Below are 27849 nucleotides of genomic sequence, written 5' to 3' on the forward strand. Positions count from 1 at the left end.
AGTTGATCCAGCCATTCTGGAGGGCAATTTGGGACTATGCCCAAAGGGCGCTAAAAGACTGTCCGCCCTTTGATCCAGCCATAGCACTGCTGGGTTTGTAGCCCAAAGAGATAATAAGGGGAAAGACTTGTACAAAAATATTCATATTGGATCAACACCTCACACCCTACACCAAGATAAACTCAGAATGGGTGAATGACTTGAACATAAAGAAGGAAACTATAAGTAAACTAGGTGAACACAGAATAGTATACATGTCAGACCTTTGGGAAAGGAAAGACTTTAAAACCAAGCAAGACATAGATAGAGTCACAAAATGTAAAATAAACAACTTTGATTACATCAAATTTAAAAGTTTTTGTACAAACAAAACCAATGTAACCAAAATTAGAAAGGAAGCAACAAATTGGGCAACAATCTTCATAACAAAAACCTCTGGCAAAGGTCTAATTACTCACATTTATATAAAGAGCTAAATCAATTGTACAAAAAATCAAGCCATTCTCCAATTGATAAATTGGCAAGGGACATGAACAGGCAGTTTTCAGCCAAAGAAATCAAAACTATTAATAAGCACATGAAAAAGTGTTCTAAATCTCTGATAATCAGAGAGATGCAAATCAAAACAACTCTGAGGTATCACCTCACATCTAGCAGATTGGGTAACATAACATCTATGGAAAGTAATGAATGTTGGAGGGGATGTGGCAAAGTTGAGACATTAATTCATTGCTGGTGGAGTTGTGAATGGATCCAAGCATTCTGGAGGGCAATTTAGAACTATGCCCAAAGGGCGCTAAAAGACTATCTGCCCTTTGATTCAGCCATAGCACTGCTGGACTTGTATCCCAAAGAGATAAATAATAAAGAAAAAGACTTGTACAAGAACATTCATAGCTGCGCTCTTTGTGGTGGCCAAAAATTGGAAAATGAGGGGATGCCCTTCCATTGGGGAATGGCTGAGCATACTGTGGTATATGTTGGTGATGGAATACTATTGTGCTCAAAGGAATAATAAAGTGGAGGAATTCCATGGAGACTGAAACAGCCTCCAGGAAGTGATGCAGAATGAAAGGAGCAGAGCCAGAAGAACATTGTACACAGAGACTGATACACCATGGTACAATTGAATGTAATGGACTTCTCCATTAGGGGCAATGCAATGTCCCTGAACAATCTGCAGGGATCAAGGAGAAAAAAACACTCCCCTCAAGCAGAGGACAAACGGTGGGAGTAAAAACACCAAGGAAAAGCAATAGCTTGACTACAGGGGTGGAGGGGATATGATTGAGGAAAATTCTAAATGAACACCTTAATGAAAATACCAACAACATGGAAAAGAGTTCGGATTGAGGACACACTTGATACCCAGAGGAAGCACACATTGCCATGGGGGGGGGGGGTTGTTGAAAATGATCTTTGTTTCTAATGAATAATGTTTGAAAATGACCAAATAAAATAATGTTTAAAAAGGAAAAAAAAAAGAATATTCATAGCTGTGCTCCTTGTGGTGGCAAAAAATTGGAAAATGAGGGGATGCCCTTCCATTGGGGAATGGCTGAACACACTGTGGTACATGTTGGTGATGGAATACTATTGTGCTCAAAGGAATGATGAACTGGAGGGATTCCATATGAACTGGAACGACCTCCAGGAAGTGATGCAGAGTGAGAGGAGCAGAACCAGGAGAACATTGTACACAGAGACTGATACACTGTGGCACAATCAAATGTAACTGACTTCTCCATTAGTGGCAATGCAGTGATCATGAACAACTTGGAGGGATCTATGGGAAAGAACACTATCCACATTCAGAGGAAAAACTGTGGGAGCGGAAATAGAAGAAAAACGACTGCTTGACTACATGGGTTGAGGGGACATGGCTGGGGATGTAGACTCTAAATGAACATCCTAGTGCAAACACCAACAACATGGAAATAGGTTATGATCAAGGACACAAGTAATGCCCAGTGAAATTGCACGTCAGCTACGGGAAGGGTGGGGGGAGGGGAAGGAGGGAAATAATGTGATTCTTGTAGCCATGGAATAATGTTCTAAATTGACTACATAAATTAATTTTTTTAAAAAGAAGAAAAAAATTGTGTATTAGGGGGCAGCTGAGTAGCTCAGTGGATTGAGAACCAGGCCTAGAGACAGAAGGTTCTAGGATCAAATCTGGCCTCAGACACTTCCCAGCTGTGTGACCCTGGGCAAGTCACTTGACCTCCATTGCCTAGCCCTTACCACTCTTCTGCCTTGGAATCACTACACAGTATTGACTCCAAGAAGGTGAGGATTTAAAAAGAAAAAAAAAAAGAAATTGTGCATTAGCTGACTAGCTCTGTGGTGGTTCCTCACCTACTGTTCTCTAGAACACAGAACAGCGGAAGGAGCCCTGAAATGAGTCAGAGGACCTACGGTCAGAAGAGGTGCTACTGCCTTGGGATTCCACATAACTCCCTTGATGCCTGTGGTTCTCAATGTCTTCATCTATAAAAGATGGAGGTTGATTGAGATGGCTGCTAAGTCCCGAGGCAGCTAGGTGGCTCAGTGGATAAAGCACCAGGCCTGTTGTTGAGAGGATCTGAGTTCCAAATTTGACCTCTGTCTGGCTCTGGGTGAGTCAGGGAACCCTGATTGTCAGCTTCCTCCTCTATAAAAGGAGCTGGAGAAGGAAATAGCAAACTCCCATTCCAGAGTACCCGCCAAGACGACTTCAAACAGGGTCACAAAATCAGACATGATCTATGATCTTTGAACTTGATCAATCCTCCCAGATGTAGAAAAGCAAAAGGAGAATCCTAAGCAAGGTATCGCTGTAGCTTGGGCTCAGGAAACCTGACAAAGGGGAAAGCATCTCATGGTGACTCTAAGCCTAGGGGGACAGCTGGGTGGCTCAGTGGATTGAGAGTCAGGCCCAGAGACAGGAGGTCCTGGGTTCAAATCTGGCCCTAGACACTTCCTAGCTGTGTGACCCTGAGCAAGTCACTTGACCCTCATTCCCCACTGCCTCTCCCTTACCACTTTTCTGCCTTGGAACCAATGCACAGTAATGATTCCAAGATGGAAGGTGAGGTTAAAAAACAAAACAAACAACACTATGGCTGGGACTACAAAGGAGGCCTTTGAGCAAGGCAGCCTTAGTGAGAGCACATTAGCCTGGAGGTGTCACTGCTTCAACAATCAAATGGGGAAGCGATCGGGCGGAGAATTAGGCTCCCGGCCAGCTCAGTGTCCGAGAAGATAGAAACAAGCTACACGGTCGGGATGGGCTGGACCAAAGTCACTGAGCTGAGGCGCTCCTGCTCTGCAAATTAAGCCTGGAACGTCATTTCTCTTCAGAACACGCGGAAGCCATAAAACAAGAAGAGAGGTAAAGAAGGGAGTGGACTGCACTTTCCATTGCTTCATGAGCGTTGTTCTAGAAAATGGGTAGATGGGCCTATGCCCAACTCTACGGACAAATACAGAAAATATGACAAACTGCTCTGAATTAGGAAACCTGACAAACCTAAACACCCCAAAGAAACAACACATAGTCAGTCAACCAACATTGATTAGAAGCCTACTACAAACCAGGCCCTGCTCTAAGATACGAAGGCAAAAGGCAGTCTAGGCTCTGCCTCTGAGGAGTTCACAATCTAACTGGGAGGGTGGGGGGAACAACTGGCTGAAACATGCATGTACTACCAAGCCACATATAGGATGACTAGAGAATAATCAACAATGGCTATCACCCCAAAGCAATTGTAATCTTCTCTCAACATTAACTAGAGGGGCAGAAAGATGACTCAGGGGATTGAGAGGCAGGCCTAGAGATGGAAGGTCCTGGGTTCAAATGTGGCCCTGGACATTTCCTAGCTGTGTAATTCTGGGCCAATCGCGTGACCGCCACGGCCTAGCCCTTACTACTCTTCTGCCTTGGAACCAATACATGGTATGGATTCCAAGATGGAAAGGAAGGTTTTTAAAAAAAATTAACTGGAAACCCACACGAGGGCAACCCTCCAGGCCTGGCAATAACTTTGCATTGAGAGACTTCGTGTGTCTCTAAATGCTCACACTTTTAGGTCCGGAAAAGCCCTCAGATTTGCTCATTCACGACTCTTTTAGAGTAGGCAAACAGGGGATCCCTCGTTTCCCAATTCTAGGCCACAGGGGAAGACTTATAAAGCTTTGCCATTCCACATGCTAAAAGGTCTTTCCGCTATCTGAAAGGGCCATCCGTCCCCTCCCCTGCAGGCTCTTCCCCCATCCCTGCTGTCAACTCCCCACTTCTCTGAAATCTGACCAAGGCCCCGCTGAAACAGCGGAGCCCACCAGCAACTACTCTCTGTGGGGCTGCTATAACTTCACTGGCAGTGCGTCTCGCCCGGTGCCCTGCAGAACTCTCTTCTAGTTACGCCAGTGAGACGGAGAAGAAGAAAAAAGGAGGCAGTGCGGTCAAATGGGAGTGATCAGCAGCTGGATCCCACGCGGCCTTTTGATTTCTCTTCTCTCCATCCTTCTCACTTGCAATGGATGGATGATGGATGAACAAAAAGTGCTTTCTGCTCCGCAGATGAACTTTCTCTTTTATAGTTGGTCCTGGTTTATAGACTGGTCCCCGTTCTATGCAAATCTCTCCTTTCTTCATATTTACCAACATCTTAGCAGACAGTTCATAAGAGACTTAAAAGAAACAAACCCTTACCTTCTCTCTTAGAAATCATACTAAGGCAGAAAAATGGTATGGTCTAGGCAGTCGGGGTTAAGTGACTTGCCCACAGCCACACACTAGAATTGTCTGAGGCCAGATTTGAATACAGAACCTCTTGTCTATGGGCCTGACTCTCAATCCACTGAGCCACTAAGCTGCCCCTTAAGGAATACCCAAAAAGCAACTCGGGCACAGCACCACTTACTCCAGATGGGGAGCAGTAGGCACAAAAGTTAGGAGCTTCAGAGTTCCAAGGCCCAGTAGGCACCCACCCACCCCATGAAGCATCCCGCACCAGCCCAAATGGTCATTTGGGGGCTCAATACTCTAAAGGCTCTGGTGCGGTTCCTCGGGCCCATTAAGGAGTGTAACTCTGCCCCAACTCTTTTTTTTTTTTTAAGATTTACGAGGTATTTTTTTTCTTAAAAAACATATTTATTTATTTATTTATTTATTTAATTTAGAATATTTTCCCATAGTTACATGATTCATGCTCTTTTCCTCCCCTCGCCAACAAGCAATTCCACTGGGTTTTACATGTATCATTGTTTAAAACCTATTTCCATAATATTACTATTTGCAATAGAGTGATCATTTAAAGTCAACATCCCCTATCATATCCCCATCAAACCACATGATCAATCAAATGTTTTTCTTCTGTGTTTCTGCTCCCACAGTTCTTTCTCTGGATGTGGAAAACATTCTTTCTCCCAAGTCCCTCAGGACTGGCTGGGTCATTGCATTGCTGTCAGTAGCAAAGTCAGTTACATTCAACTGTACCACAATGTATCAGTCTCTGTGTATAACGTTCTGGTTCTGCTCCTTTCACCGCATCACTTCCTGGAGGTCCTTCCAGTTCACATGGAATCCCTCCAGTTCATCATTCTTTTCAGCTCAGTAATATACCATCCCCATCAGATGTGTTCAGCCATTGCCTAATCGACGCCCCTCCCTTTTCCATTTTTCTTGCCACTACAAAGGGCATGTCTGCCCCAGCTCTTGAACAAAAAAGCATGGCCTGTGTCATCTACTAGCTACTTCTAAATTTGACCATGTGCTTCATGTATCATCTAGTGAGTACATGGAGCCTAAAGAGAAATGAACTGTACAACTGGAAACCACTGACTAAGGTACATTAGAAAGAAAGAGAATATAAGGAAAAGAGAAAAGAGAGTCTAGGATAGGATCTTTTTAAAGTTTTTATTTGACTACTTCTTCCCCCTACCCCCAATATTTTATTTTTTTCAGTTACATATAGAAATTTTTTTTGGCATTTTAAAATTCAGATTCTTCTCCCTCCCTACAGTAGGTCCTCCCCCCTCCCAGTGGTGGGGAGTCTGATATAGGTTAGACCAGTATTTCCATATTGTTCATGTCATGATAGAAGATACTTACCACACACATAAAACAGAGATATCATGAAGGAAATAGAGTGAAAAATGGCAGGTTTTGATCTGCATTCAGATCCCACCAGTTCCTTCCTTGGCTACAGACAGGATAGAATCTTGAAGCAACACCGATAGTTAGGGTCATGGCACGTGTGAGTCTGGCAAGTGGGAGGAGAGAGTGTCCAAGAGGAGTTGTCAGTGCCAAACACAATAGTCAGTCTGAGAAGGATTGGGACTGAAAAAAGAGCATCAGTGTATGAGCAATTAAGTGATCACTGGTCATTCTGGAGAGAGCAGTTATAAGGTGAGACATGAGGCTGCAACTGAGACTGTGAAGAGGGGTTGAGGAGTGTTTAAAAGGAGAGAAAGTGGAGGCAGTGAGCACAGAGAACTTTTTTCAGGGAGTTTGGCTGAGGAAAGTGGGGAGAGAGATACCATGAAGGAATGGTAGGATCTAGTGAAAGCAATTAAGGATAAGGAAGTCTTGGGCATGTCTGAAGACTGTTGGGAAGGAACTAGTTGATATGGAAGGGTTGAAAATTTAGGAAAAGGGGAGGGGATGACTGAGGATACAATCTGTTACAGATGATGGGAAGGGCTGGCCCTGACCAAGGAGAAGGGTCACCTCTTTCTCAGAGACTGGAGGATGATGCCAAAGGATACTGAAATGAGATGTCAGGGAGTTGAGAAAAGGAATTCAGATTGAAGACAAGCATCATGTCTCCCCCAATTCTTCCTTTTCTCTTCTCCTAGATAAACATGCCTCATTCACAAAACTGTAGGATTACAAATTTAGAGATAAAAGGCATCTTGGAGGTCATCTAATGCAACCCCCTCATTTTACAGGGTACTGAGACCCAAGGGAGTTACCCGAGATTTGACCTAAGTCACATTGGTATTAAGTAGAAATCAGAGCTGGGATCAATGTTATTCCTAAATAAGGCACCCATAACTAAACTGTTCTGTTTACAATGACGGAATGCAGAGAGATTGCCATCTCTTGGAGACTGTACTTCTCAACAACCCAAAGCGACTGAAGATCATTTATGAAGTGCCTGATAATGACCACTACAAGCTATCTCCATTTGAAATCTCATCGTGATTACACAGGTTTTGGTAAAGCATCCCATCAGATCGACCCAAGAATTGAAATCCTAGGAAGCTTAAATAGCAAACTTAATGGATTGCATGGTGCTAATGAACCACAACATGGCAGTGATCACTGAATGCCTGAAATTCTGGGGTTCCAATTATGACTGACCGAATACTGGGTACTTGGAGGCACTCAGAGCACACACAGGGAGACAGCCTAACCTCAACACGTCATTATCTTCCGCTAAACTCTCTCGTCTTCCAAATGGCTCTGCTTCTGTTGAAGGCTTGGCTGGTCTTCTGATGCAGAACCTAGACTCCTCACTCTGTCCCCCAATCTTGCCCTTTCCACCTCCACAGCATCTCAAGACTCATGCCTGCATTATTATGATGGCATCCCAATTAAGCCAAGCTCCCCCTTTAATCCATCCTATACCTCACTGCCAAAGTAGTTTTCATAAGCACAGATTTCTCTTCCCCAACCTACTCCAGGACTTTCCTATTGCCTCAAGGATCAACGTGCCTCGACTCCTACTATCTTTTCTAGCCTCATTGGCCAGCACTCACGTCCCCTTCCCCCACTCTGTCCGTCACAGTAGTCCGTGCATCTTCTGACCAACCCAAAGGCCTAGAAAGCACTCCCACTTTGCATTGGCCACCAAGTTTTCTTCTGCATTAGGAAACCATTTCTGATTCCCACTCTCCCCTTCCAAACTCCCTTGGACTTAGTTATTTTGTACAGATTGATATTTAAACTCCCCATTTTTGCTATCTGTATTTTCATACATACTTGTAATCTCCCCTAAGAAAATTTAAGTAGAAATGGTTTCCTTTCTTGTATCTGTTTTTCCAACTCCCACCCAGCACAGAGCCTGGAACATGAGGGACACTTAATAAATGCTGCTGATTGACAAATTATAAACTCACGAGTTGGAAAGGACCTTAGAAGCCATTGAGTCCAATATCTCCATTTTATAGATGAAGGAATGTAGGCACATAAAGGCTAAGAGCCTTGCCCAGGGTTGCTAGGCTACTACGTGTCTGAGGTGGGAGTTGAACTCAAATCTTACTAACTCCAACGGTAATGCCTAATCCAGTACGCCATTAGGACTTTAAATGGGTGAACTCACTCAAAACCAGCCACTTTACACATTGGTAGATGTAAAACTTTATTTAAATGCGTGGTTATACCTTTTGAGAATACAATCGATGTACAAAATATTGGCCTGAATCCATGTATGAGAGAAGGTACACCAAAAGTCACCAGGCATATGGAACCTGCTAAACTGGTTTGGAGCTAGCTGGGGCCGCCTTTTGCGCACACACAGGAGGAGCATGGATCGCTGCCACCGGGGATCCGCAGGGATGAAGGATCCCCAAAGAAAGGTGCCACAACCGGTGTGCCCGCCGACACAGCAGGCTTCCAAGTTGTGACAACTCAGCCCGGATGACAGAAGGGCTCCTAAGAACGTGGAGGCTTCCTTGTGTGACCATGAAAAGCGCAGGGACTCGAAGGGCTGCCGTCTGCATCTGGCGCTGCGGATGAGTCAGGCAGGGCCCTGAGGTGGGCTTTCAGACCGTCTGGCACCAACTCAGAGACCGAAACGATCCACACGCAGTCGCTACTCCCCTACTGACAGCTCAGTACAGGATTCTCGAAAAGGAAAATCAAGAGTAAGGTTTATATAGAAATGGGTGGTGTGTGTGTGTGTGTGTGTGTGCGTGTGTGCGCGCGCGTGTGTGTGTGTGTGTGCGCGCGCGCATGTGTGTGTGTGTGTGTGTGTGTGTGTGTGTGTGTGTGTGTGTGTGTGTGTGTGTTGAGTAAGAGGCAAGTTGTTTTGAAATAGTCCAGGTTTTTTTGAGGTAACATAATTTGTTCCATTACAGAACTACTGTTCTGGCAGTGAGATGGTGCAACAATGGATAGATTGCTGGCCTGGAGTCAAGGAGACCCAAGTTTAAGTCTGACTATACACATTTCCATGTTGTGTGACCAAGGGCAAATCACATAACGTTTCTGCCTCAGTTTCTTCAACTGTAAAATGGGGAAAATAATAGCACTAACCTTCCAGAGTCATGTAATGAAATGAGATATTTGCATAAAACTAGGCACAGGCACATAGGTAGACACTGTAGAAATGCTTCTTCTCTTCCCCCCTTCCTTGTTTCTTCACTCCCTTCAATGAAGCTTCTAATTGCTATTTTGCCATTCAAGAGTCTTTTGTAACTTTACATCAATATCCATCAGCACGGCCAGTTTATAATTTCCTTTTTTTTTACTGTTTCCTTGGTCTGGTTTTAAAATCAACATCATATTTGCCTCACAACAGAACTGAGAGGGATTTAGTCTTTCTCTCTATTTATAAACATCCCAGGTAATATAGGCATTTTATTTACTCTTGTAGAGTCTGAAAGACTTCAGCTGTGAATCTATCTGGGCCAGATGGTTTTGGTGGGATGATTCTTTGATGACTTGTCATTGCTTGCTTTGAGACTGTGGGTAGTGAACAATACACACACTCTCTATAGATCAATATTATTTTATTTTTATATATACATATATACATTCAGTCACTGATTTACTGCTGTGTCAATGTGGATAATGTACCTCTTTCAGGGCAGTCATCTAGTTTCTTTAAATTTTCTTATTTGTAAGAATAGAGTTATGCAACATTGTTCATCTATTCTTAATAATTCATTATTTTGAGTTTTGTGATATTTTATTTTCATTTAAAATATTTCTGGCTTGCATGCTCCTTCTCCTTTATTAACTTTACTAATGGTTTGCCAATTTTATGGGTCTTTTAAAAAATGGCCCATGGCATACTGACCAATTCAGTTACTCTTTATTTTTGACTAACTGTATCAATGATGGCAAACTTTTTAGAGACCACATGCCGTGCCCCCCAGCCCAACCAAGTGCCAGGGGTGCCCCACCTTGCTCCCATGTGATACTTTCACATCACTTGCTCCCATTGGGATGCTAGACAGAAGAGCAGCTCTGTCCAAGCCCCTCTGCCTTTCCAGTAACAAACTTTTGGGGGAGGTGCCCACAGAGAGCACCCTGTGTGCCATCTTTGGCACCCATGTCACAGGCTCACTGTAAATGAATTATATCATCATTTTGTTTTTAAGCATTCTTTGGATTACTACTTGTGCCTTCAGATATCACCTTAATTTGATTATCTCCTTTTCATTCCTATTACAAGAGGCACTCAGCAAAATAAAGTTCCTTCTAATATCTACTTTAGCTTCATCACAAAGATTTTAGTATTTTAAACTACTTTAAATATATTTTTTTCTGATTTTTTCTTTAATTCATTGTTTGAAAGATTTTTTAAAAAATTTCCCTGTATTTTATAATTTGTATTCATCTCACTGCTGTGGTCTTCTGTTTTTATTGCATGTAGCCTGAAAACAGAGTAGGTACGATTCCTGTGTTTTTGGATTTGAAAGAGATCTTACATTTTGTGAGCCTTCCAGGTATATGTATAGTTAGAAAATCTTGAACCCCTAAAACTACATTACCCAGATTGTTTTTACCTTTGTGCACATTAATGCACATACATAATTGTTTATAAGTTCTGGAGCTCCGCCCTATCACTCTCTTCTCTAGCCACTGTGGTCCAGTTAGGCAGGTTTTACTCTAACTTTTAATTTCAAATTCTTATTAATAAAACTTTATAAAATATAATAATTATTGGATATTAATTTTAATCTTTACATTTTGGCTTACCATGAAGAGACAGAATTCTCAAATACACACACACACATACCTTCCCTCTTGGAATCAATACTGTGTATTGGTTCCAAGGCAGAAAAGTGGTAAAGGCTAGGCAATGGGGGTTAAGTGACATGCCCAGGGTCACACAGCTGGGAAGTATCTGAGGCCAGATTTGAACCCAGGACCTCCCATCTCTAGGCCTGGCTCTCAATCCACTGAGCTACCCAGCTGCTCCCTCAAATATTTTTTTGTTTTTGTTTTTTAATTTTTTTTAATTTAATTTCCCTCCCTCTCCTCCACCGACCCTTCCAGCAGCCGACAATTTCATTGGGTATTACTTGTGTCCTTGATCAGAACCCATTTCCATGTTGTTGTTTGCACTAGGATGTTAATTTAGAGTCCACATCCCCAACCATATCCCTTTGACCCATATATTTAAGTAGTTGTTTTTCCTCCTACAGTGTTTCCTCTGAATGTGGATAGTGTTCTTTCTCGTACATTCCTCCAAGTTGTTCAGGATCGCTGCATCGCCACTAATGGAGAAATTTATTACATTCGACTCTACCACAGTGTATCAGTCTCTGTGTACAATGTTTTCCTGGTTCTGCTCCTCTCGCTCTGCATCACTTCCTGGAGGTTGTTCCAGTCTCCATGGAATTCCTCCACTTTATTATTCCTTTTAGCACAATAGTATTCCATCACCAACATAGACCACAATTTGTTCAGCCATTCCCCAATCGAAGGACATCCCCCTATATTCCAGTTTTTTGCCACCACAAAGAGCCCCGCGATGAATGTTCTTGTACAAGTCTTTTTCCTTATTATCTCTTGCCTCAAATATTTTTTAAGATAGCCTAGATAAGTTTTGCAAGCTGTGTTCTCTCCCTGCTGCCTATGCTCTTTCCAGTCCACCTGCTTTTACTCCACTGCGGCCACTGCTGCTCCTGCCCGGGTCTCCCTACCACTGAGGTGTGCTGGGAAGTCTAAGAGCTGCTCCGCTGCTACCTCCCACTACTATCTCTGAGTCTAATCTCTTCACGGAGGGTGATTGTATAAAAATCCTTCCATCCCAATCCCTTTCCCCAACCCATGTGGGTTTTCAAGCTGTGTGTGCTAGCGGCTTTTCTGCAAACCTGAGCTATTCAGCTCCACCCCCTTCTAGTTTTCAAGGTCTTGACTAAGACTCTTGACTGAAGGTCTTTTTTTTTTCCCCCACAAGAAGAGCAGAGAGAGAGTCCCAAAATGAGTAGATTTGAAGTCAGTTTTGGGGAATAAGCCTGCTTTTTCCTTCACTCTTCTGACTCAAAACATGAGGTCTGTTTTTTTTTTAACTCAGTCCTTGATAAGTAAATATGCTATTCTTCTCCTAGGAAGTTTTGCCTTTTTTTTTTTGTTTACTCTGTAAATAAACTCCATTCAGTTGTTTTTCAGAACAAAATGCTGTTGCAAAGCATGCTTGAAACTCTGGAGTTCAGAGTTAGCAAGCTGGCTCTGCATGATTTTTTTTTTTTACTGGCATTCTGTATTTGTACTGCATATTTCTCATTTTGTTTGCTTCTCCTCAAGAATATGGAGGAAGCTATGCTGCTTCAATTAGAGACCAAACTGAAATATTTTAACAAAGTTTTTTAATTCTTAAATACTCTCAACATGCAGAATGAAGATTTTGCTCAGTGCTTCTATGAGGAACTTCAGAGCTCCAACAAAAGAAACCTAAATGGGTGATACTGGAGATGGGGAAGGAACTTTTAATGAGATCTGGAAGTTTATTGATGTTAACCTTTTGAGTTTTGCTTTCCCTCCTTAATAGGGATCAAGTCTATTGAATTGGAGAAAAGGATTTTTTGAACTTACTGCCTATGTCGGTCCCTGTTACACAGGCATCTCACTTTGGCTCCTACCTGGCTCCCATAATCTAGTCCCTTTTCTGTCTTTCATAGTGTGGCAAACTTACTGTAGTCCAGACTGCTAAATTGGGTTAGTGAGTGATTGCTGCTACAGGCTTATAAGGACATGGATCGCTACAAGAACCTATTGTGATTTTTTTCCTTCTTCCCAGAATTTTTCAAGTTTTTTATATTCTATATTTCACTCAAAGGTTATTTTTTAATTTCTTTGGATTCTTTGATGTTTTTTTATAATTGATTCATATGCCTTATGACTTGACCATGTATCACTGTGTGATTCCTATTCCTATGTGTATCCCTGTATCCTCCGGGGGGGGGGGGGGGGTTGTATTATTATCCTATAATGCAAAGTTTAAATTCTTTTGAGAGTAATTTTAGGATAAAAAACAAGAGACTACCTCCCAGAATCTAGAAGGCGAACTTGTTTGGAAAAGGCACCGTGAAGATGCCTGCAGAGACCACATGCTGTACCAGAAAATCCAGAGTAAACTTTGGGATGTACTAAATTGAACTATAGGGGGTTGAGTGCATTTGTTTTGAATATACACTCTTGTGCCAAAGGGGACTGCCCCCCAACTTCACTTTTTGTCAATGTAGCAATCATTGGTTTTGTTCTTTTTCTCTTTTATTTCCCTTTCATCCCCAAATTATTGTAATTTATGAGTTGATTATGTTTAAATGATCCCTTTGGGGAGACTGGTCTCCCAAAAGGATAAGGGGGGGAGGAATGTATAGTTAGAAAATCTTGAATCCCTAAAACTACATTACCCAGAATGCTTTTACCTTTGTGCACATTTGTGTCTTCACATAATTGTTTATAAGTTCTGGAGCTCCACCCTATTGCTCTCTTCTCTCAGGACCACGATCTAGTTAGGCATGTTTTACTCTAGCTTTTTATTTTAAGTTGTTATTAATAAAACTTTATAAAATATAATAGTTATTGGATATTAATTTTAATCTTTACACATAACTTTTAAAATGTGTATTCCTTGCTTCTACCAATTAATACCTTTTGTATATCTATTGTATAGCTGTTAATTTCCACTTGTTAATAAGCAAGTAGTTCAAATGTGGCTTCTTTATCATTAATATTTTTATTTATGACTTTTAATAAGAGTAATATGATTCCTTTCCCCTCTACTTTTTTTTAGTCCTAACTTGTGATTTCTTTGATTATAAGGTCTGGCCAGAGAAGAAATTCCTTCAACCAATGTAAATCAGTAACTGTCCAACAACTTATACTCTTAAAGAGTTACCAGAACCCTTACTATTAGTTGCATTTCTTATCTGATTGGTGTTAATCTTTACTTTATGAATTGAATGGAATTATTTGATGTGTATGAATTAAGAATTATTACATTGAGGAAAGAAAGGGCATGATTTGGGAGTCTGTAGACAAGAATTAAAAGGATTTTCCTTGGAAACTCCAAGAAAGAGAGATTAGTGAATGATAGGTAATGGGGGAACACTTAAAAGTGCCAAGGAGGAGCATGGAATATTTCAAATCAACCATCAACCAGTGAGGTGAGAGGAATGAATAAAAGTACAGGCAGTACTGGAAAGGGTAGTCAAGAGAAGCTGGTTTCTCAGGGGAAAGGGTTTCAATGGGAGCTGGTAGATGGAAAGATTGGGAAAGGAAAAGATTTAAAATAAAGGAAAGTTTGTTGTCTATAAAATGGGCATTCTAGAAGGCATAGTGGAAAGGCTGGGTGGTGTTTAGTTGAAACTTTGGGGTAGTAGTAGGACTGTGTTAGGATGCAGAGAGGGGCAGGAGGATGAAATGGGATTGGAATGAATTATCAGGTAGTGCAGGTGGGGACTGGAAGATGATTTATGAGAGGTATACCTAGGCATAAGGATGTTCACAATAGAGTACCACTCCTCTTTAATTTTGACAAATTCCTCTAGGTCTTATTTGTCTATAATATATTTTTCTGTTCTTAAACATTATGATCACATATGCAGGGCATGTAATTTGGGGGTCAAATTCTATTTTTTAAAAAGCTCTAACATTTTGTCCAATTTTGAAATATTTCTGATTGCTTATGGAACATTTAATATTGTTCTAATTGGTATTTCTTTAAATATCATTATTTTTTTTCTTATCACTTGAAGAAATTTAAAAGAAATAATTCCATAAACCAGACAAGGTGAAACAGACCCATGGTCCCTGTTGCTAGGGAGGATGAGGCAAGTGGACTGCTTGAGTTTGGGATTTCTGAGCTACAGGAGGGCTAAAGCTGACTGGGCGTCAACACTAAGACTGGTACTATATGGTACACCACTTCAAAGAGCGGAGGCCACCATGTTACCTCCGAAATGGAGTAAAAGACAGACAGATGTAAAGTAAATAATTTGGTAGTTCCACAATTACATTAGTTGACAAAATGAAATGAAAGTTTCTCTGTGCTGATGTCCTAAGCATTCTATTTGCAGAGGATACTTGAACTTGTCTACTTGGGAAATTTGTTGCCTCCCTCTTCCCTCCCTTGGTCCCAATGAATCTCATGTTTATACTTTATGCTTTGTCTTCCAAATATTTTTTGGTACTGTGCACATCCATCAGTTCCTTTTTTAGTTTCACTACTTCCTGGTCTTGTTTGATTTTATCTATATCATCTTTTGACTTTCAAAAAATTTTGTTCAGTTTATTTGCCAGTTCCATTTTTTGTTTTTATTTGATAACATGTTGCAGTTACCAAAATTTTTTAAAATTTCTTCATATTTTGTAAAAAACAAAGAATTCCTCTAACATGTTATCCAATTCCATTTTTTCCTACATCAGTAGATTTGGATTTCTGAAGACATTTTATCTACAAGGTCTTTTAAAAGTTATATAAATTCTTTAGCAGCTTTGGGGATGGTAGTAAGAGAATGGCTATTCATTTTTCTGAAAATGTAGTGGCAGTAGTTAGTCAGTTTTAATCAAGGTCAGAGCAGGGACATAGTCACTATTTCATATGATTTGGTAGGTAGTAGGGCAATAAATAATAAATAAATAAAGGGGTGTATGGGGTGTTCAGGGAGGGGTAGTATCTCTGGTATGGAGGGCTTGTCGTGCCCTCCTAGGGCAGCTCCCCAGCCTCGGACCCCCACCTGACACCCAGCTCTCACTGGTGGCTCCCAGTAGCTGCTAGCATGTGGCAGTGGCCACACCCCGGGCAACGGCTTCGACAGGCCGGCCAAACCTTGTGAGGGTAGCCATTGGGTCATCGACCCCTTGTGAACCAGGGCTTTGCTCACCCAGCATGTGAAGACTGCTTCGGCTGAACAGACAGAAGAAACCTACAAGAAGGTTCAGCGGCTGAGAGGGCGACGCAGCAAAGCACTGTGGAGTGCTTAGGGCGTGTTGGAGCACAAAGGACAACACGGCCATCCAATGCAGCTGAGGAAGTCTCCAGGTGTAACGACTTTTCGTGCCACTGGACCCAGGCTTCCCACGCCGAGAGAGTGGGACTGTCTCTGTGCATCGACTTTTCCACTTAAATCTCCTTCACGCACAAGTGTCTTTGCACACTTTGTGCACAAAAATGCACAAAGACAATTGTCATCCTCGGTTACCAAGAGACTACTACTACTACTACTAGGGCAATAAAGCAGGGAGTATTGGTCCTAGTCATCTATAGAGAGCTGGAAGAGACATTTTATATGTAAAAAAACTGGGTCAAAGAGAGTTAATTGACCTATCCAAAAGAAAATAGGGAGCAACTGATGAAGTCAGGATTAGAACTCAGACCTCCTCATTCCAAACTTAGTACTTCCTACCAAGCCATGCTCACAGAGAGATGCACATTTTTGTGGGAAGGGGTGCATACAAACAAGAAAAGAAAGAGACTGGGCCAGGCTTATGGCCACGAGGCCTCAGTGCCTAGAGTGCAGCCCTGGGAAGAACCGTCATGTCTTGGTAAAGCTTCCTATAGCCTGCCTACCCTAGGATCAGCGACACTGGGGAGGCACAGGTCCTTACTTTTTGACACCATCTTACAGGAAGTCTCCAACTCTTTTTTGTTATTGTTGTTGTTAATTAACTTTTGTTAATTGGGGACAGTCTCTTCCTCTAGGTTTTATTTTATGCTGAGCCAAGCACATTATTAATATCTAATAAATGTTTATTGGCAAAAATGATTTCAGATATTTTCTTACTCCAAATACTCTCCCCCGCCCCCCCCCCCCCCCAATGCCAAGAACCAGATATTCTGACAACTGGTTCTCACTGACCCTCAAAGGCCAGTTGTATAATAAAAAAATGAACAGGACATAATTCATGGTCGACACCATCTCTTTATGAGCTACCTCCAAACTGAAAAAGTCTAATAAGGGAAGGTCACAGAAGAAGACACCATTTTGGAATCTAATAAGAATTGCCATGTAAGTTATTTGACAATTTCTGTTTAGAAGAGTAAAATACAGCTATCCGATTTCATTCAGATTCAAATAAACAAGAATATGGTAAACACCTACTATGTGCCAGACAGTGTGGTAAATGATGAGACTATAATGGCAAATAATGGCAAAAATCAGTTATTGCTGACACTCAGCTCCCAGTCTAACAGAGGAGAAAATAATTATGTGCAAACAAACAACCCAGAGGGAAGATAGGAGCTTATCAACAGAAGTAGGGCATTAGCAGCAGCCAGATGGTTCAATGGATAGAGCTAGGCCTAGAGACAGGAAGTCTTGGGTTCAAATGTGGCCTCAGACACTTCCTATCTGTGTGACCCTGGGCAAGTCACTTAAAACTCTGATTGCCTAGTCCTTACCACACTCCTCTTCCTTGGAGTCCATAGTCAGTATTAATTCTAAAACTGAAGGTAAGGATTATATATATATATATATATATTTTTTTTTTTAAAGGGGATGAGTGTTGGCATTAAGAGGGATTGGGAAAGACTTCATGTACAAGGTGTCCTTGAAAACAACTAAATTGTACCTCTAATACCTCCATAAGTTAAATATCCCCATTTTCTCAAAACATTTCCTCATGTGATTTGAGCTTTATGCTTTTCCACATTCTGGCTGACCTAAATATTTTCTAACTTATTTCAAGATCCTTCTTTAAAGGTGGTGTCAGAATTGCACACATTATTCTGGATGTGTTCTGACTCCTAAGGCAAATCAAGACAGTATCAGCTCTGAACCCCAGATCTTTTTCAGACAAATGCTCTCCCTCCTTGGACTTAGGGGGTCAGTTTTTTGAACCTTAAAATTTAAGCCTTAAAATTGATTCCTATTTAGTTCTATCTTACTGGATTTAGCTCCACGCCCTAATCTGTTGAGATCTTTGGACCCTTGTCCGGGATGTTAAATTATCCATTCTAACTCCATATCATCTGACAACGGATAAATATACCATCTGTGCCTTTATTTGAGTTAAGGAGAGCAGAGAAAAGCCTGTCTTGGACATCTGTTGGCCTTGATCTGTTTGACTTTGGAATATAAAGGTAGGAGCAAGAATGGGAAGCTACCAATAAGCAACTCTAGGTTTGATCTAAGGAAAATTCCTGAGAAGCTGAGATCTTCCTGAAACCAGAAGGAATGGGCTGTCTCAGGAAAGCAGGGCTCCCCTCTCATTGGAAGTCCTTCCTGCAAAGACTAAGTGGCTACCTGAATCTTTGAAGGCACCGCCTGTATTCGAAGGCCAATGGGTTGCCTTCCAATTTTAAAGTTCCGTGATTCAATGCATCCTCTTCTCCTCCCGCTGACTTATAAGCCTTTCATGATATCCCTCTCATATTCACCCACGATCCTTTCGTCGCTGCTTCTGACTCCCCAATTTTCATTTGCTTCACATCTATGTTTTTCAAAGTTCATTCCTTTTCCTGACTTGGGGCCATCAGAAATCACTTTCCAGGGCCAATCTGTATTTTCATTACTCCTATGGCCCCGCCAGACGAACGCCACCCTAATGCCACATGTGCTTTCAGAGGGGGGCTGGGAGGAGAGGCATTGCTACAGAAACTACCTGATGGCCTTCACTCTAAAAGGCAGGTCAAGGAAGGCCCTCTTTAGCCGTTTCACATCATTTCATACTGTAAGAGGGCTTCTCCTCTAGGCGGTGGCAGCCACTGGGGCCAACATCCACAGGATTTCCTCCCCTTCTTGGTAAACACGCTTCTGAGGTTGGAAGCTAATCACCTCCCTCACCCACCAGAAAAAAGGACTCGCCTCTTGTCGGAAGGCAGCTTAAGAACATGAAGTCAGCTAAAAAGCAGCCTCTGTTCCTGGGCTCCGGAGTACTCAATAAATATCACTTCGTGGTTGTAAAGAGCCCAAGAACAAGGACCGAATTATTTCTTTAATTAAATGCACCGAGAACGCCCAAAATGTGCTCCTAAAATTCGAACCTGCCAAGGTGTGAATGGCTCTGAAAAGACTCAAGAGGAATTTCCATAATCTTCTGCGAAGAAAAACAAATGAGCTACCAAGACTTAGAACCGGTCAGGAGACGTAAAGGAGAGAAGGGAAGAGAGAAGAAACTCCCGGCGGCTTTTGGCCTTTCCCAATCGCATGAAAAAGCGTCTTTGAAGGCGGAAACCGCGGCAACTCTCAGGTGGGAAGAGATCACGAGGAAGCTTGTCCCCGCCATTTAGAACACAGGATGGAAGGGCAATTGGGACCAAGTACGACCCTGCACAACAGAAAGCGCCCCACTGGCATAAACGCTACGGCGGGACTTCTGGCTGGGTGAGGTTGTGCTGATGTATGGAGCGCCTCCCTCCTCTCCATCAACAGTTCTTCCTGTCTGCCTGCAGACAAAGAACATGACCCCCCCCCAAAGCACCAAATATTTCCATTTCATTCCTATAAGTGACCCACAAAGGGGAGGGCATCAAGTCGAGGCCCTGTTTCACTTTCAAGAAGGACAGCGTGGGTAAAAAGGGCTGAAGCAAGACTTCCAAATGAGACAATCAAAGACCTTCAAGGAAAACCATACGGGAGGAGTCCAGGTGGCTCCAACCAACGACAACCAGTGATGCAGGTCAAGGGTAAATTATTGGGGGGCAGCTGGGTGACTCAGAGACGGGAGGTCCCGAGTTTGAACTCAGACACTTCCTAGCTGGGTGACCCTGGGCAAGTCCCTTGGCCCCCTTTGCCATAGCCCTTACCACTCTTGGGCCTCGGAACCAGTACACGATAAAGGCTCCAAGATGGAAAGTAAGAGTTGAAGAAAAGTGAGTTCCTGGAGAATTCTCTCATTCGTGTTCTGGAAGATGAGATCATGGCTCTGCTTGAAGGGCAACCGTGTGAACTGCCTCGGGGAAAATGGAGCCTCGTGGACCCACCGTCCTGCGAGGGCCTCCTCCAAGAGAGGCGTCTGGGAGATGGACAGGCCGTTTCCTGGCCGCCGCCACAAAGCACTGCCCAGGGCTCCACTTCCTAAGACCCCAAACCTCCACCTGGGACTCTCCCAGCATGCCATCGGCCCCCCGCAAAGAGGGGAAGTTTCCTTTGCTCCCGTCCATTTCTTTTCCTTCTCCGATTGCTGCAGCTCAGCTGACTTCTACCTTGTCCCCACGGCAGGGGCTACTTGCTGCCGGCCAAGCCTGCTGGCCCTCCCTTCCTCCTCGATCCGGTCACTGGGGCTGCAGGTGGGTCCCCAGACAGACCACGGGGCTAATGGAAGGCCAGCCACAGCTGCCCCAGGGGCCGGCGGCACCGGGGATAAAGCGCAACCCGGCATACGCGTGAGAGGCCCTTCCCGGGGGGGGGGGGGGGGGGCGCCCTCCCCGGCTCCTGCTCTCTCCTGCCACTGCACGCTGCGCTGGAGTGTTCCGCGTTTGGCCAGGCCCCAGGCAGGCACCCAAGAGGAAGGGGAAATGATTCTTTCACTGTCTCTGCGCGCTTCCTCTTACGCTGTGTGCCAAGCCTGGATGTGTAAACTACCCAAGGCTCGCTCTTTTCCACGGACCCACATTTCTGCAAAGGGCACGAGCCGGGCAAGCAAAGGCTCCCGAGGCCTCAAGATGCCTGCGCGTCTTCCAGGGCCCGTTCTTCCGCGTTTGCACGCGCCGAGGCATTGCCTTTTCTGTTTGGGACCACCGTGGCAAGGCAAGGAAGGAGCTGGAAAACATCTAAAGACTGACCCCCGGGCCCCATTCCGAAGCAACTTTTAAACGGAATTTCACCCCAAACGTGGACACGCTTTTCCAGCTCCGTTTTCTCTAACGGAGCCATTAGAAGGACCCCAAAAGTTCCATCTTCTTTCCTGGGCAGGAAGCGAGTGGACGGGCTGAGACGCGGCGGGCCACCCCCTGGCTGAATGGCAGGGCGCCGATGCCCCCTCCCCAACCCGACAGCCCCCTCGGCGAGGGGCCCTCCGAACAACTGCACTTCCCGCTAGCTGGCTTCGCCCCCGACTCTACGAAGCCCGTAAGGGTCAAGTAGCTGAGGAGGCTGGCCAGCAAGTCCTGGGAACTGGCATGGAGGAGCTGCTCAGTTATTTATATACAAGGAGGCGCCAGAAGAGGCTCGGAGGGCGGAGCCAGGGCAGCCAGAAGGTGGACGCAAAGCCAGTTGGGACCACTTTCCTCCCCGGCAGCACAGCCACACCCAGGGGTGCCCGAACGCTCCCCCAGCCCAAGCGGCTCTTGGGCTGGTTCTCGGGAAAGCCCAGGGAGCCTTGTTTACAGGGCTCGTCCCATCCCCCGTCCTCCTGGGCAGGAGAAGAGCCAGAACTAAGGCAACAGCTGGGGATCATTAAGGGACAGAAATAGCTTAGGAGGCCCTGGCGGGGAGGGAGAGCCAAAAGGGCAACAGGAAAGGGTGGAGGGAGTGAAGATCCTCTCCCACCCACCTTCCTCTGCACTTGGGTAAACTCCCCGGCACCGCGGCACGGGCCGGGGGCACAAACAAAGGGCGAGACGCTCCTCTTGAGGGGGAAGGCCCGGAGTCGTAGGGGCCGGCGCGGGGCGCGGGGGGAGACGCTCTGCTGGCCGCGTGGCCTTCAGAAGGGATGGAGCGGTGGGCTCCCGGCGCCCCCAGCCCCGATTCTCCTGCGGAAGGGTGCCTGAGCCCTGACGCTGAGGCGGAGCCCCCCTGACTGCACAGCCCGCATCTCAGGTCGACCCCAGTCCCCAGAGAGATCTGCACCCCAAGCCTGACTGACGAAGGGGAGGGGACGAGGGGCCTCCCCTGCACCTAGGCCACGCAGCTCACAAGGACAAGCCACCGAGGCCCATCGGGAAGTGCTGCGATTGCAGGGTGAGCTTGAAACCCCTCTGTGGCAAGGGCTTTCGTAACTGCCCCGTAACGGCAAACTCGACGAGGCTTCATCAAGCCGGCCCAAGAGGTGCCGAAAGCAGCCTGCTAGCGTGAGCTAGCGTGGGCTAGGAGGACGGCATGGGAGAAATGGCACGTGTGGCTGCGTTGCAAGTAAGACGCTCTTGCCACGTCCAAGGAGTAAAAATCCTGGGGGGCTGGGGGGGGGCAAGAGAGCTTTCCGGCTCAAAGGCTCCATTTCAGAGATGCCCTTAAACGAGGGCTTGGAGATACGGCAGGAGGGGGACCCAGGAGCAGACGGGGACCAGCGGTGGCTCGAAGGCCGAAAACCAGGAAAGCAACGGGCCGAGGCCGTGAGCGCCGGCTTGGAGGGGAGAACATCCGGGGGAAGAGCTGACAGCAGCGTCACCAGCTAGTTTCCTATGACAATGGCGGAGCCAGGTCGGCTGTGCGCACGCACGGTCTAGGCAAAGCACAGCAGGTGACTAGTACTTCTTGGACTGCCCTCGTAAAAACGTGACTCGCTCCCCCCAACGGCAGAACCAGAAGGTGGAGGAAGGGGCCGCCGGGGCAGAAACGGCCCGTCCAATGGAGAATGTGCGATACGCACGGAGACAGAGTCGGGCCTAGCCAGGGGCCTACCCCAGATTTCTGGAGCACACGTGAACGATTCAGGAAAAGGGCGGTTGGCCTCGGAGGGATGGCAACTGCTCCCAAGGGGAAGAAGCCTCCGATGGATGCACTGGGCATTCGCCAACCAGATTCCACGCACACAGAAGAGGCACGGATTAGATCCTGGAGCGGGACCCAGTCCCTTAACAAAAGGAGAAGATACACTACACTGAAGTTCCAAAGAACACCAGCCCAGGACAGGGGACAAGATGGCCGTTATCAGGGCATCAATGGAGGAGTGTTTATTTTTTTCCTTCCTGTCCAGGCTCTGCTTCTGACTCTCCCCACTTCTCCCACCCTAGAGGATCAGGAAGGGCTCCTGACCCCTTCCGTGACGGCCCAGTTCTTCCCCAAACCTCCGATTTAAGGAGTGTCAAAGCCAGCCAGGCTGGCACCTTCTCTGTATGTTCCCTCGCAGCCTCCCCACTCCATAGCTTCTCGTTATGCACCATATTCCTCAGTCAGAACAGGAGCTCCTGGAAGGCAGGAATAGCCTTCTTTGTGCCTGTATGTGTGTGCCCAGCCCTGATCACAGCGCCCAGCAATCATTTCATGAACGTTTGCCAAGTGCCGATTACTGCCTACGGCAGCCACAAGCACCCCACAATGAGGCCCTTTCCATTTCTACGGGCTTGAGCTCTCTGTAGGAAGGCAAAGGGACGGGCACGCGCGCAGCAGGGAGGTGCGTAGCTACAAGGCGGGCTGGGAGGGCGGCCCCCAGGACTTGGGGGGTCACACCAACCTGGGGCAGAGACATGGAAGGGGGAAACGTCCTGCTTTACACGAGGGACAGAAAGATGGCCACAGCAGGGGAGGAATGTGCAGTGGGCCAGGCCAAACAAAGGAGGGGCCATTTGATCCTGGAAGCAATAGCCAGCCTCTGGGTGCGCAGGGGCAATCAGAGGGCCGGGACACTGGCAGCAATGGAGCCAGGAAAGGTCTAGGGCAGGGAGTGTGGGAGGCTGTCACGACCGTCTAAGCAGCAGGTGATGAGGGCCTGAACCCAGGGGGCAAGAGTGGCTGGGCGGGCTGGCCAGGCAGAAAGACGACTGGGCCCCGGTCAAAGGCGATGGCGAGGGGAGGGTTTTTTCCTTGACAAGGTCACTACCCTGAAGGAGTTCGCCTTTGATACCTGTGACTCTAGTCTAGGTTTAATGTATTTCTTCCGGGGGGGGGGGGGGGGGAGGGGGGGGACTAACAGTTTTCTGCATCCCTGAACCCAAATTTGAAATAATTCTGCAGTCGTGGCATAGTGGGGGAAACACTGCATTCAGAGGAAGAAGGATGTGAGATCAGATTCCAGCTCAGTGATTTCTGTTACCCATGTCAACAATAGTCAGTCAACAATCCCCTATTGCATACATTGGATGCTAGGCACTCTGCTCAGTGTGGGGGCTAAATATATCCAAAACAAGGCCTCTCCACCCAAGAGGTTTCCATTCTAAGGGGGGAGTCAGCATGCCAACAATCGTGTGCATACAAACTATATAGATTGTAAGTGGACGTGCCTGAGAAGGGGAGAGGGAGCATGGACCCTCCTGAAGATGGCAGCAGGCTCTAAGCAGAACCATAAGCAAGCCAGAGAAGCCACGAGGCAAGGGTGAGGAGACATGGAGTGTTGTGTGAGAGGAGGACCAAGAAGGCCGGAGTAAGGGATAGGGATGAAAAGAAGCCTGGAAAGAAAGGCCCAAAGGGGCCTTTACCTTCCTGGGTTGGTTTCCTCATCTGTAAAATGGGGATAAGAATACCTGTGTCTCAGGGCTGTTGAAGGCTCAAATAGGATAAAATGTATTTAAAAAACAACAACAACAACTTAAAAGCTCTACAGAAATACCAGCTACTGTTACCCACAAAATGAGATTCAGTTTCTTCCCACTTTAAATCTTAGGTTTCTAAAAAGCAAGTTGTCCTTACTGTGACTGATATTTCCCCTGGTCAGGCAATCGGTAACGCGGTGTCACTGAAAGGATGGTGGAAGTGGGGGCGGAAGACCCAAGTGGGAACCCCAGGGCTGCCACTGATTCTTTGTGACCTTGGGCAGTAAGCTATCAGTACCTCTTTTTGTCAGCCATAAAATGAAGAGCCTCGACTAGATGGCCCTTAAGGTCCCTCCCAGCTGTAGAGCTGTGACCCTACACAATCTGTGGGTACACTTCTGCCCCCCAGTGACAGGAAGCACGACTACAATCACCAGGGCTGGTGCCGACAGGAACTGGTAAAAACTGCTTGCAAGAATGCAATCAGAGGCACAACGCACCCCCAAACCAGTTCTTTTCCCCATCAAGACTCTTCAAATGACTCTCTAATGCACCTTTCTGGGGCGGTTCTTTTCTCATTTTAAAATGCCTGTAGTACCCCTCTCACAAGGTTGCTGCCAACATCTAAATGGCTGCATCCACTTATTTATCACCGACCTCCCAGGCCTGTGGAGAGGATCAAATGAGATCAGAATTGTAATCGTGTCTGGCACACAGTCAGCGCTGTAAGTACATTTTAGTGATTATTATTTGTCCTTTTTCCATTCACCCTGACTCCAATGACACGGTAGGTGACCCATGCCATCAACGCAATACAAATCCTGTCCTAGATCCTGGGTTTTTCAGGAAGTCCCATTTGTCATTAACCGCCATATTATGTTCTACTCCACTGCTGCACAAGCACAACCGTTTGTTCAGCCATTCTCCTGTTTTTAGACACATTAGCACAACAATAAACTATTTGGAAGTGTTTTAAGGGTTTATCTCCGGTCTGAGATTCTCTTTTTATAAACCACCCTATACAAAAAGTTCCATCAATAATACAACGGAGGAGCTGACCTCTCCTCCCCCCACACCCCAACTTTCGGAGGTTTTGTTTCTTCTTGCCAATTCAGTGGCTACCATGAAGCTTGGGAAGCTTCAAACATTTCTCTCTCGGGAATCCCTGCCCGCCTTCCAACAGCGTTGAGGCCCAAGTCCCTGCTTCCACAGGTTATTTCCAACTGTCGTCTCACACCATACCGTCAAGGTTGCACTGGGCCTGCTTTTCCCCAGGTACAAACAGTCCCAGGCAAGTGACTGTTCCCTGACATTCTTTTTTTAAGGCAATCGGGAAAAATAGGAAATGCAAATAAAAGAACAAAAACTACCAAGGAGAAGGTGGAAATGCGTTAGAAGGAGGTGTCTCTGCTTTAGCCTCTTGTGGGAAGAACATGGAACCATCAACTGCACAAAAGGCTTTAGAGGACCCCCACATTATCCCCTCTCTGGCACCACCTAAAGCAGAAGAGAGGCCCCCCCCACTCTGTTACAAATGCTGACATGTTAGGCAGAATTAGACAGAAAATCAGATCGCTCTCACGACTTTCAGGACACAACAGGAGAGATTCAGCCCTCAAACATGATGAAACCAACAAAACATTCAGCCAACTTTCAAGGAAGCCACCAAAGCGATTATTTTGCGCACACTGGACAATAATGTTGGGTAGACGGATGGGGCAGAGTCGACTTGCAGCGCACATCTGAAAAGCTTCTCTTTGCAATGTGATCGCTTTTACAGCACGCCCACTCACAGCCCATCACGGATGCTCAAGAATTCTCAAACATTCCTAGGAAGTGCCTTCACGGTGTAGATGGGTCCACACTTCATTCTTAGCGCCGAGTCTCTCAGCTTCCCCACCAAAGAGGATCCGGTTTCCGAGCCATGAAACAAAGGTTCCCTTTTCCCCAGAAGCACACGTTCTCCTCACGTAAAAGCTCATCTGAAAGAACTTTCCCGACGGTCATCTTTTGCACCAGAGGAGAAGGTCCTTATAAGCTTTCACCGGAGGCTCTGGCTTCAAGGGAGGCAGGATGATCTATCGGGGGCCGTTCCTGTTTCCATGCAGCCCAGTCTCTTAGCCTCGGCTGTGCCCGTAAACGGACCGCGTCTGCAGCCCTAAAGCCATTGCCACAACAACAGAAAGCACGCCGGGCTTCCCATTCCCCATCCCGCTGTGACTCCCCACGGGCAAGTCGGCAGAAGGCAGGAAAGGACGGACTCACGCGTGAGCATGCATGCATGCATGTAGGTGTGTGCCCCCGGCTCGCGGCCAGGTGAGCCTGCACGGGGAAGGGGAGGGCAGCAGGAACACGCAAAGGCTCACCTTCCCGCACACTGTGGTACGGGTCCTGGCATCCTGCCGCGTCGACGTCCTGCCCGACCCCCGAGAGGGGCAGAAGTCCGGCGGCACACGGGCGGACTTCAGTCTTCTCCTCCAGCATGCTGGAGGGCACTGGGGGCCCCGGGAGCAGATGGTGCAGCAAGGCCGGCTCCCCCAGCCCCGTCAGGAGGTCTCTCCGGGCGCTATTTCATGTCTGCAGAGCAGAGCCGCCAGCGAGCCAAGCCTCATGGCATCTGGCCCAGGAGCCGCGGAAGGGAGGGTCCCTCTTCCACCAGCAAGCCCTGGGATGATGTCAATGAGGAGAGCCGAGCACGCTGGAAGCGAGCGAGGAAGGGTCCCATGGGCGAGCTGCTCGTAGCAAGCCAACCACCTCATTCACCCAAAATAGTAAACACAGTTGGTTTCTGGGCTCACAACTCAGCCAGACAAGCAGGATCACATGGCCTGAGGACTTCTCCTCCCCTCCCCGTCTGGGGTCCTCCCACATCGGGCTGAACTTTGAACCCTCTCAAACGGCCCCCACCGAAATCCCGCCATCCCCCTGCCGGCCTTCAGAGGCTGCTCAAGGCGCGAGGACTAGCCTGTGTGACGGACGCCGAGGCCGGCACAAATGGCAGCGAGCGGCGACAGGGCGGACCCTCCCCTAGTCACGGCCACAGCTGTGGCCGCCAGGCCTGCTGAGGGGCGGCTCCCTCCCTCCCTCTCTTGGAGACAGCTGGGGGCGGGAGGGAGAGCAGTGATGCGGATCCGCGTTCCTTCCCCTCAAGGGACGGGCACTCGGAGCGGGGTGCCCGAGGACCAGGGCGTAGCCAAGGGAGGCACTACGGCCGCGAGGGTCGGGGAAGGCGCCTCGCACGGGAGGGACTTCACGGAAACCGGGGAGGTGAGGAGGGGAGCACCCCAGGCGTGGGGCACAGCGGGGGACGCCCAGAGTCGGAGTGTCTTGTCTGTGGGAAAGCAAGGCGAGGGGCTAGGTCAGGGAAGGGCTAACACCAAAGAGAAGACGC

General features: G+C 46.5%; 1 protein-coding gene across 5 annotated transcripts in view; it reads right to left on the minus strand.

Moving 5' to 3' along the window:
- The window catches only part of MRTFA (myocardin related transcription factor A), a 119478-nt gene that overhangs the window by 42986 nt on the left and 48643 nt on the right, over positions 1–27849 (minus strand). The window contains exon 1 of one of the 5 annotated variants that reach the window (XM_056797389.1): positions 26825–27394. The exons of 2 other annotated variants lie outside the window; for them this stretch is intronic. In XM_056797389.1, coding sequence (XP_056653367.1) covers positions 26825–26942 — 118 coding nt within the window. In that variant the 5' untranslated portion in view covers positions 26943–27394. Of the gene's footprint in view, positions 1–26824; positions 27395–27849 lie in introns of those variants that run through there. 2 more of the 5 variants (XM_056797390.1, XM_056797385.1) reach the window with 2 other exon arrangements.

This window comes from Monodelphis domestica, chromosome 5 (genome assembly GCF_027887165.1).
Source record: "Monodelphis domestica isolate mMonDom1 chromosome 5, mMonDom1.pri, whole genome shotgun sequence".
Taxonomy (NCBI): Eukaryota; Metazoa; Chordata; class Mammalia; order Didelphimorphia; family Didelphidae; genus Monodelphis; species Monodelphis domestica.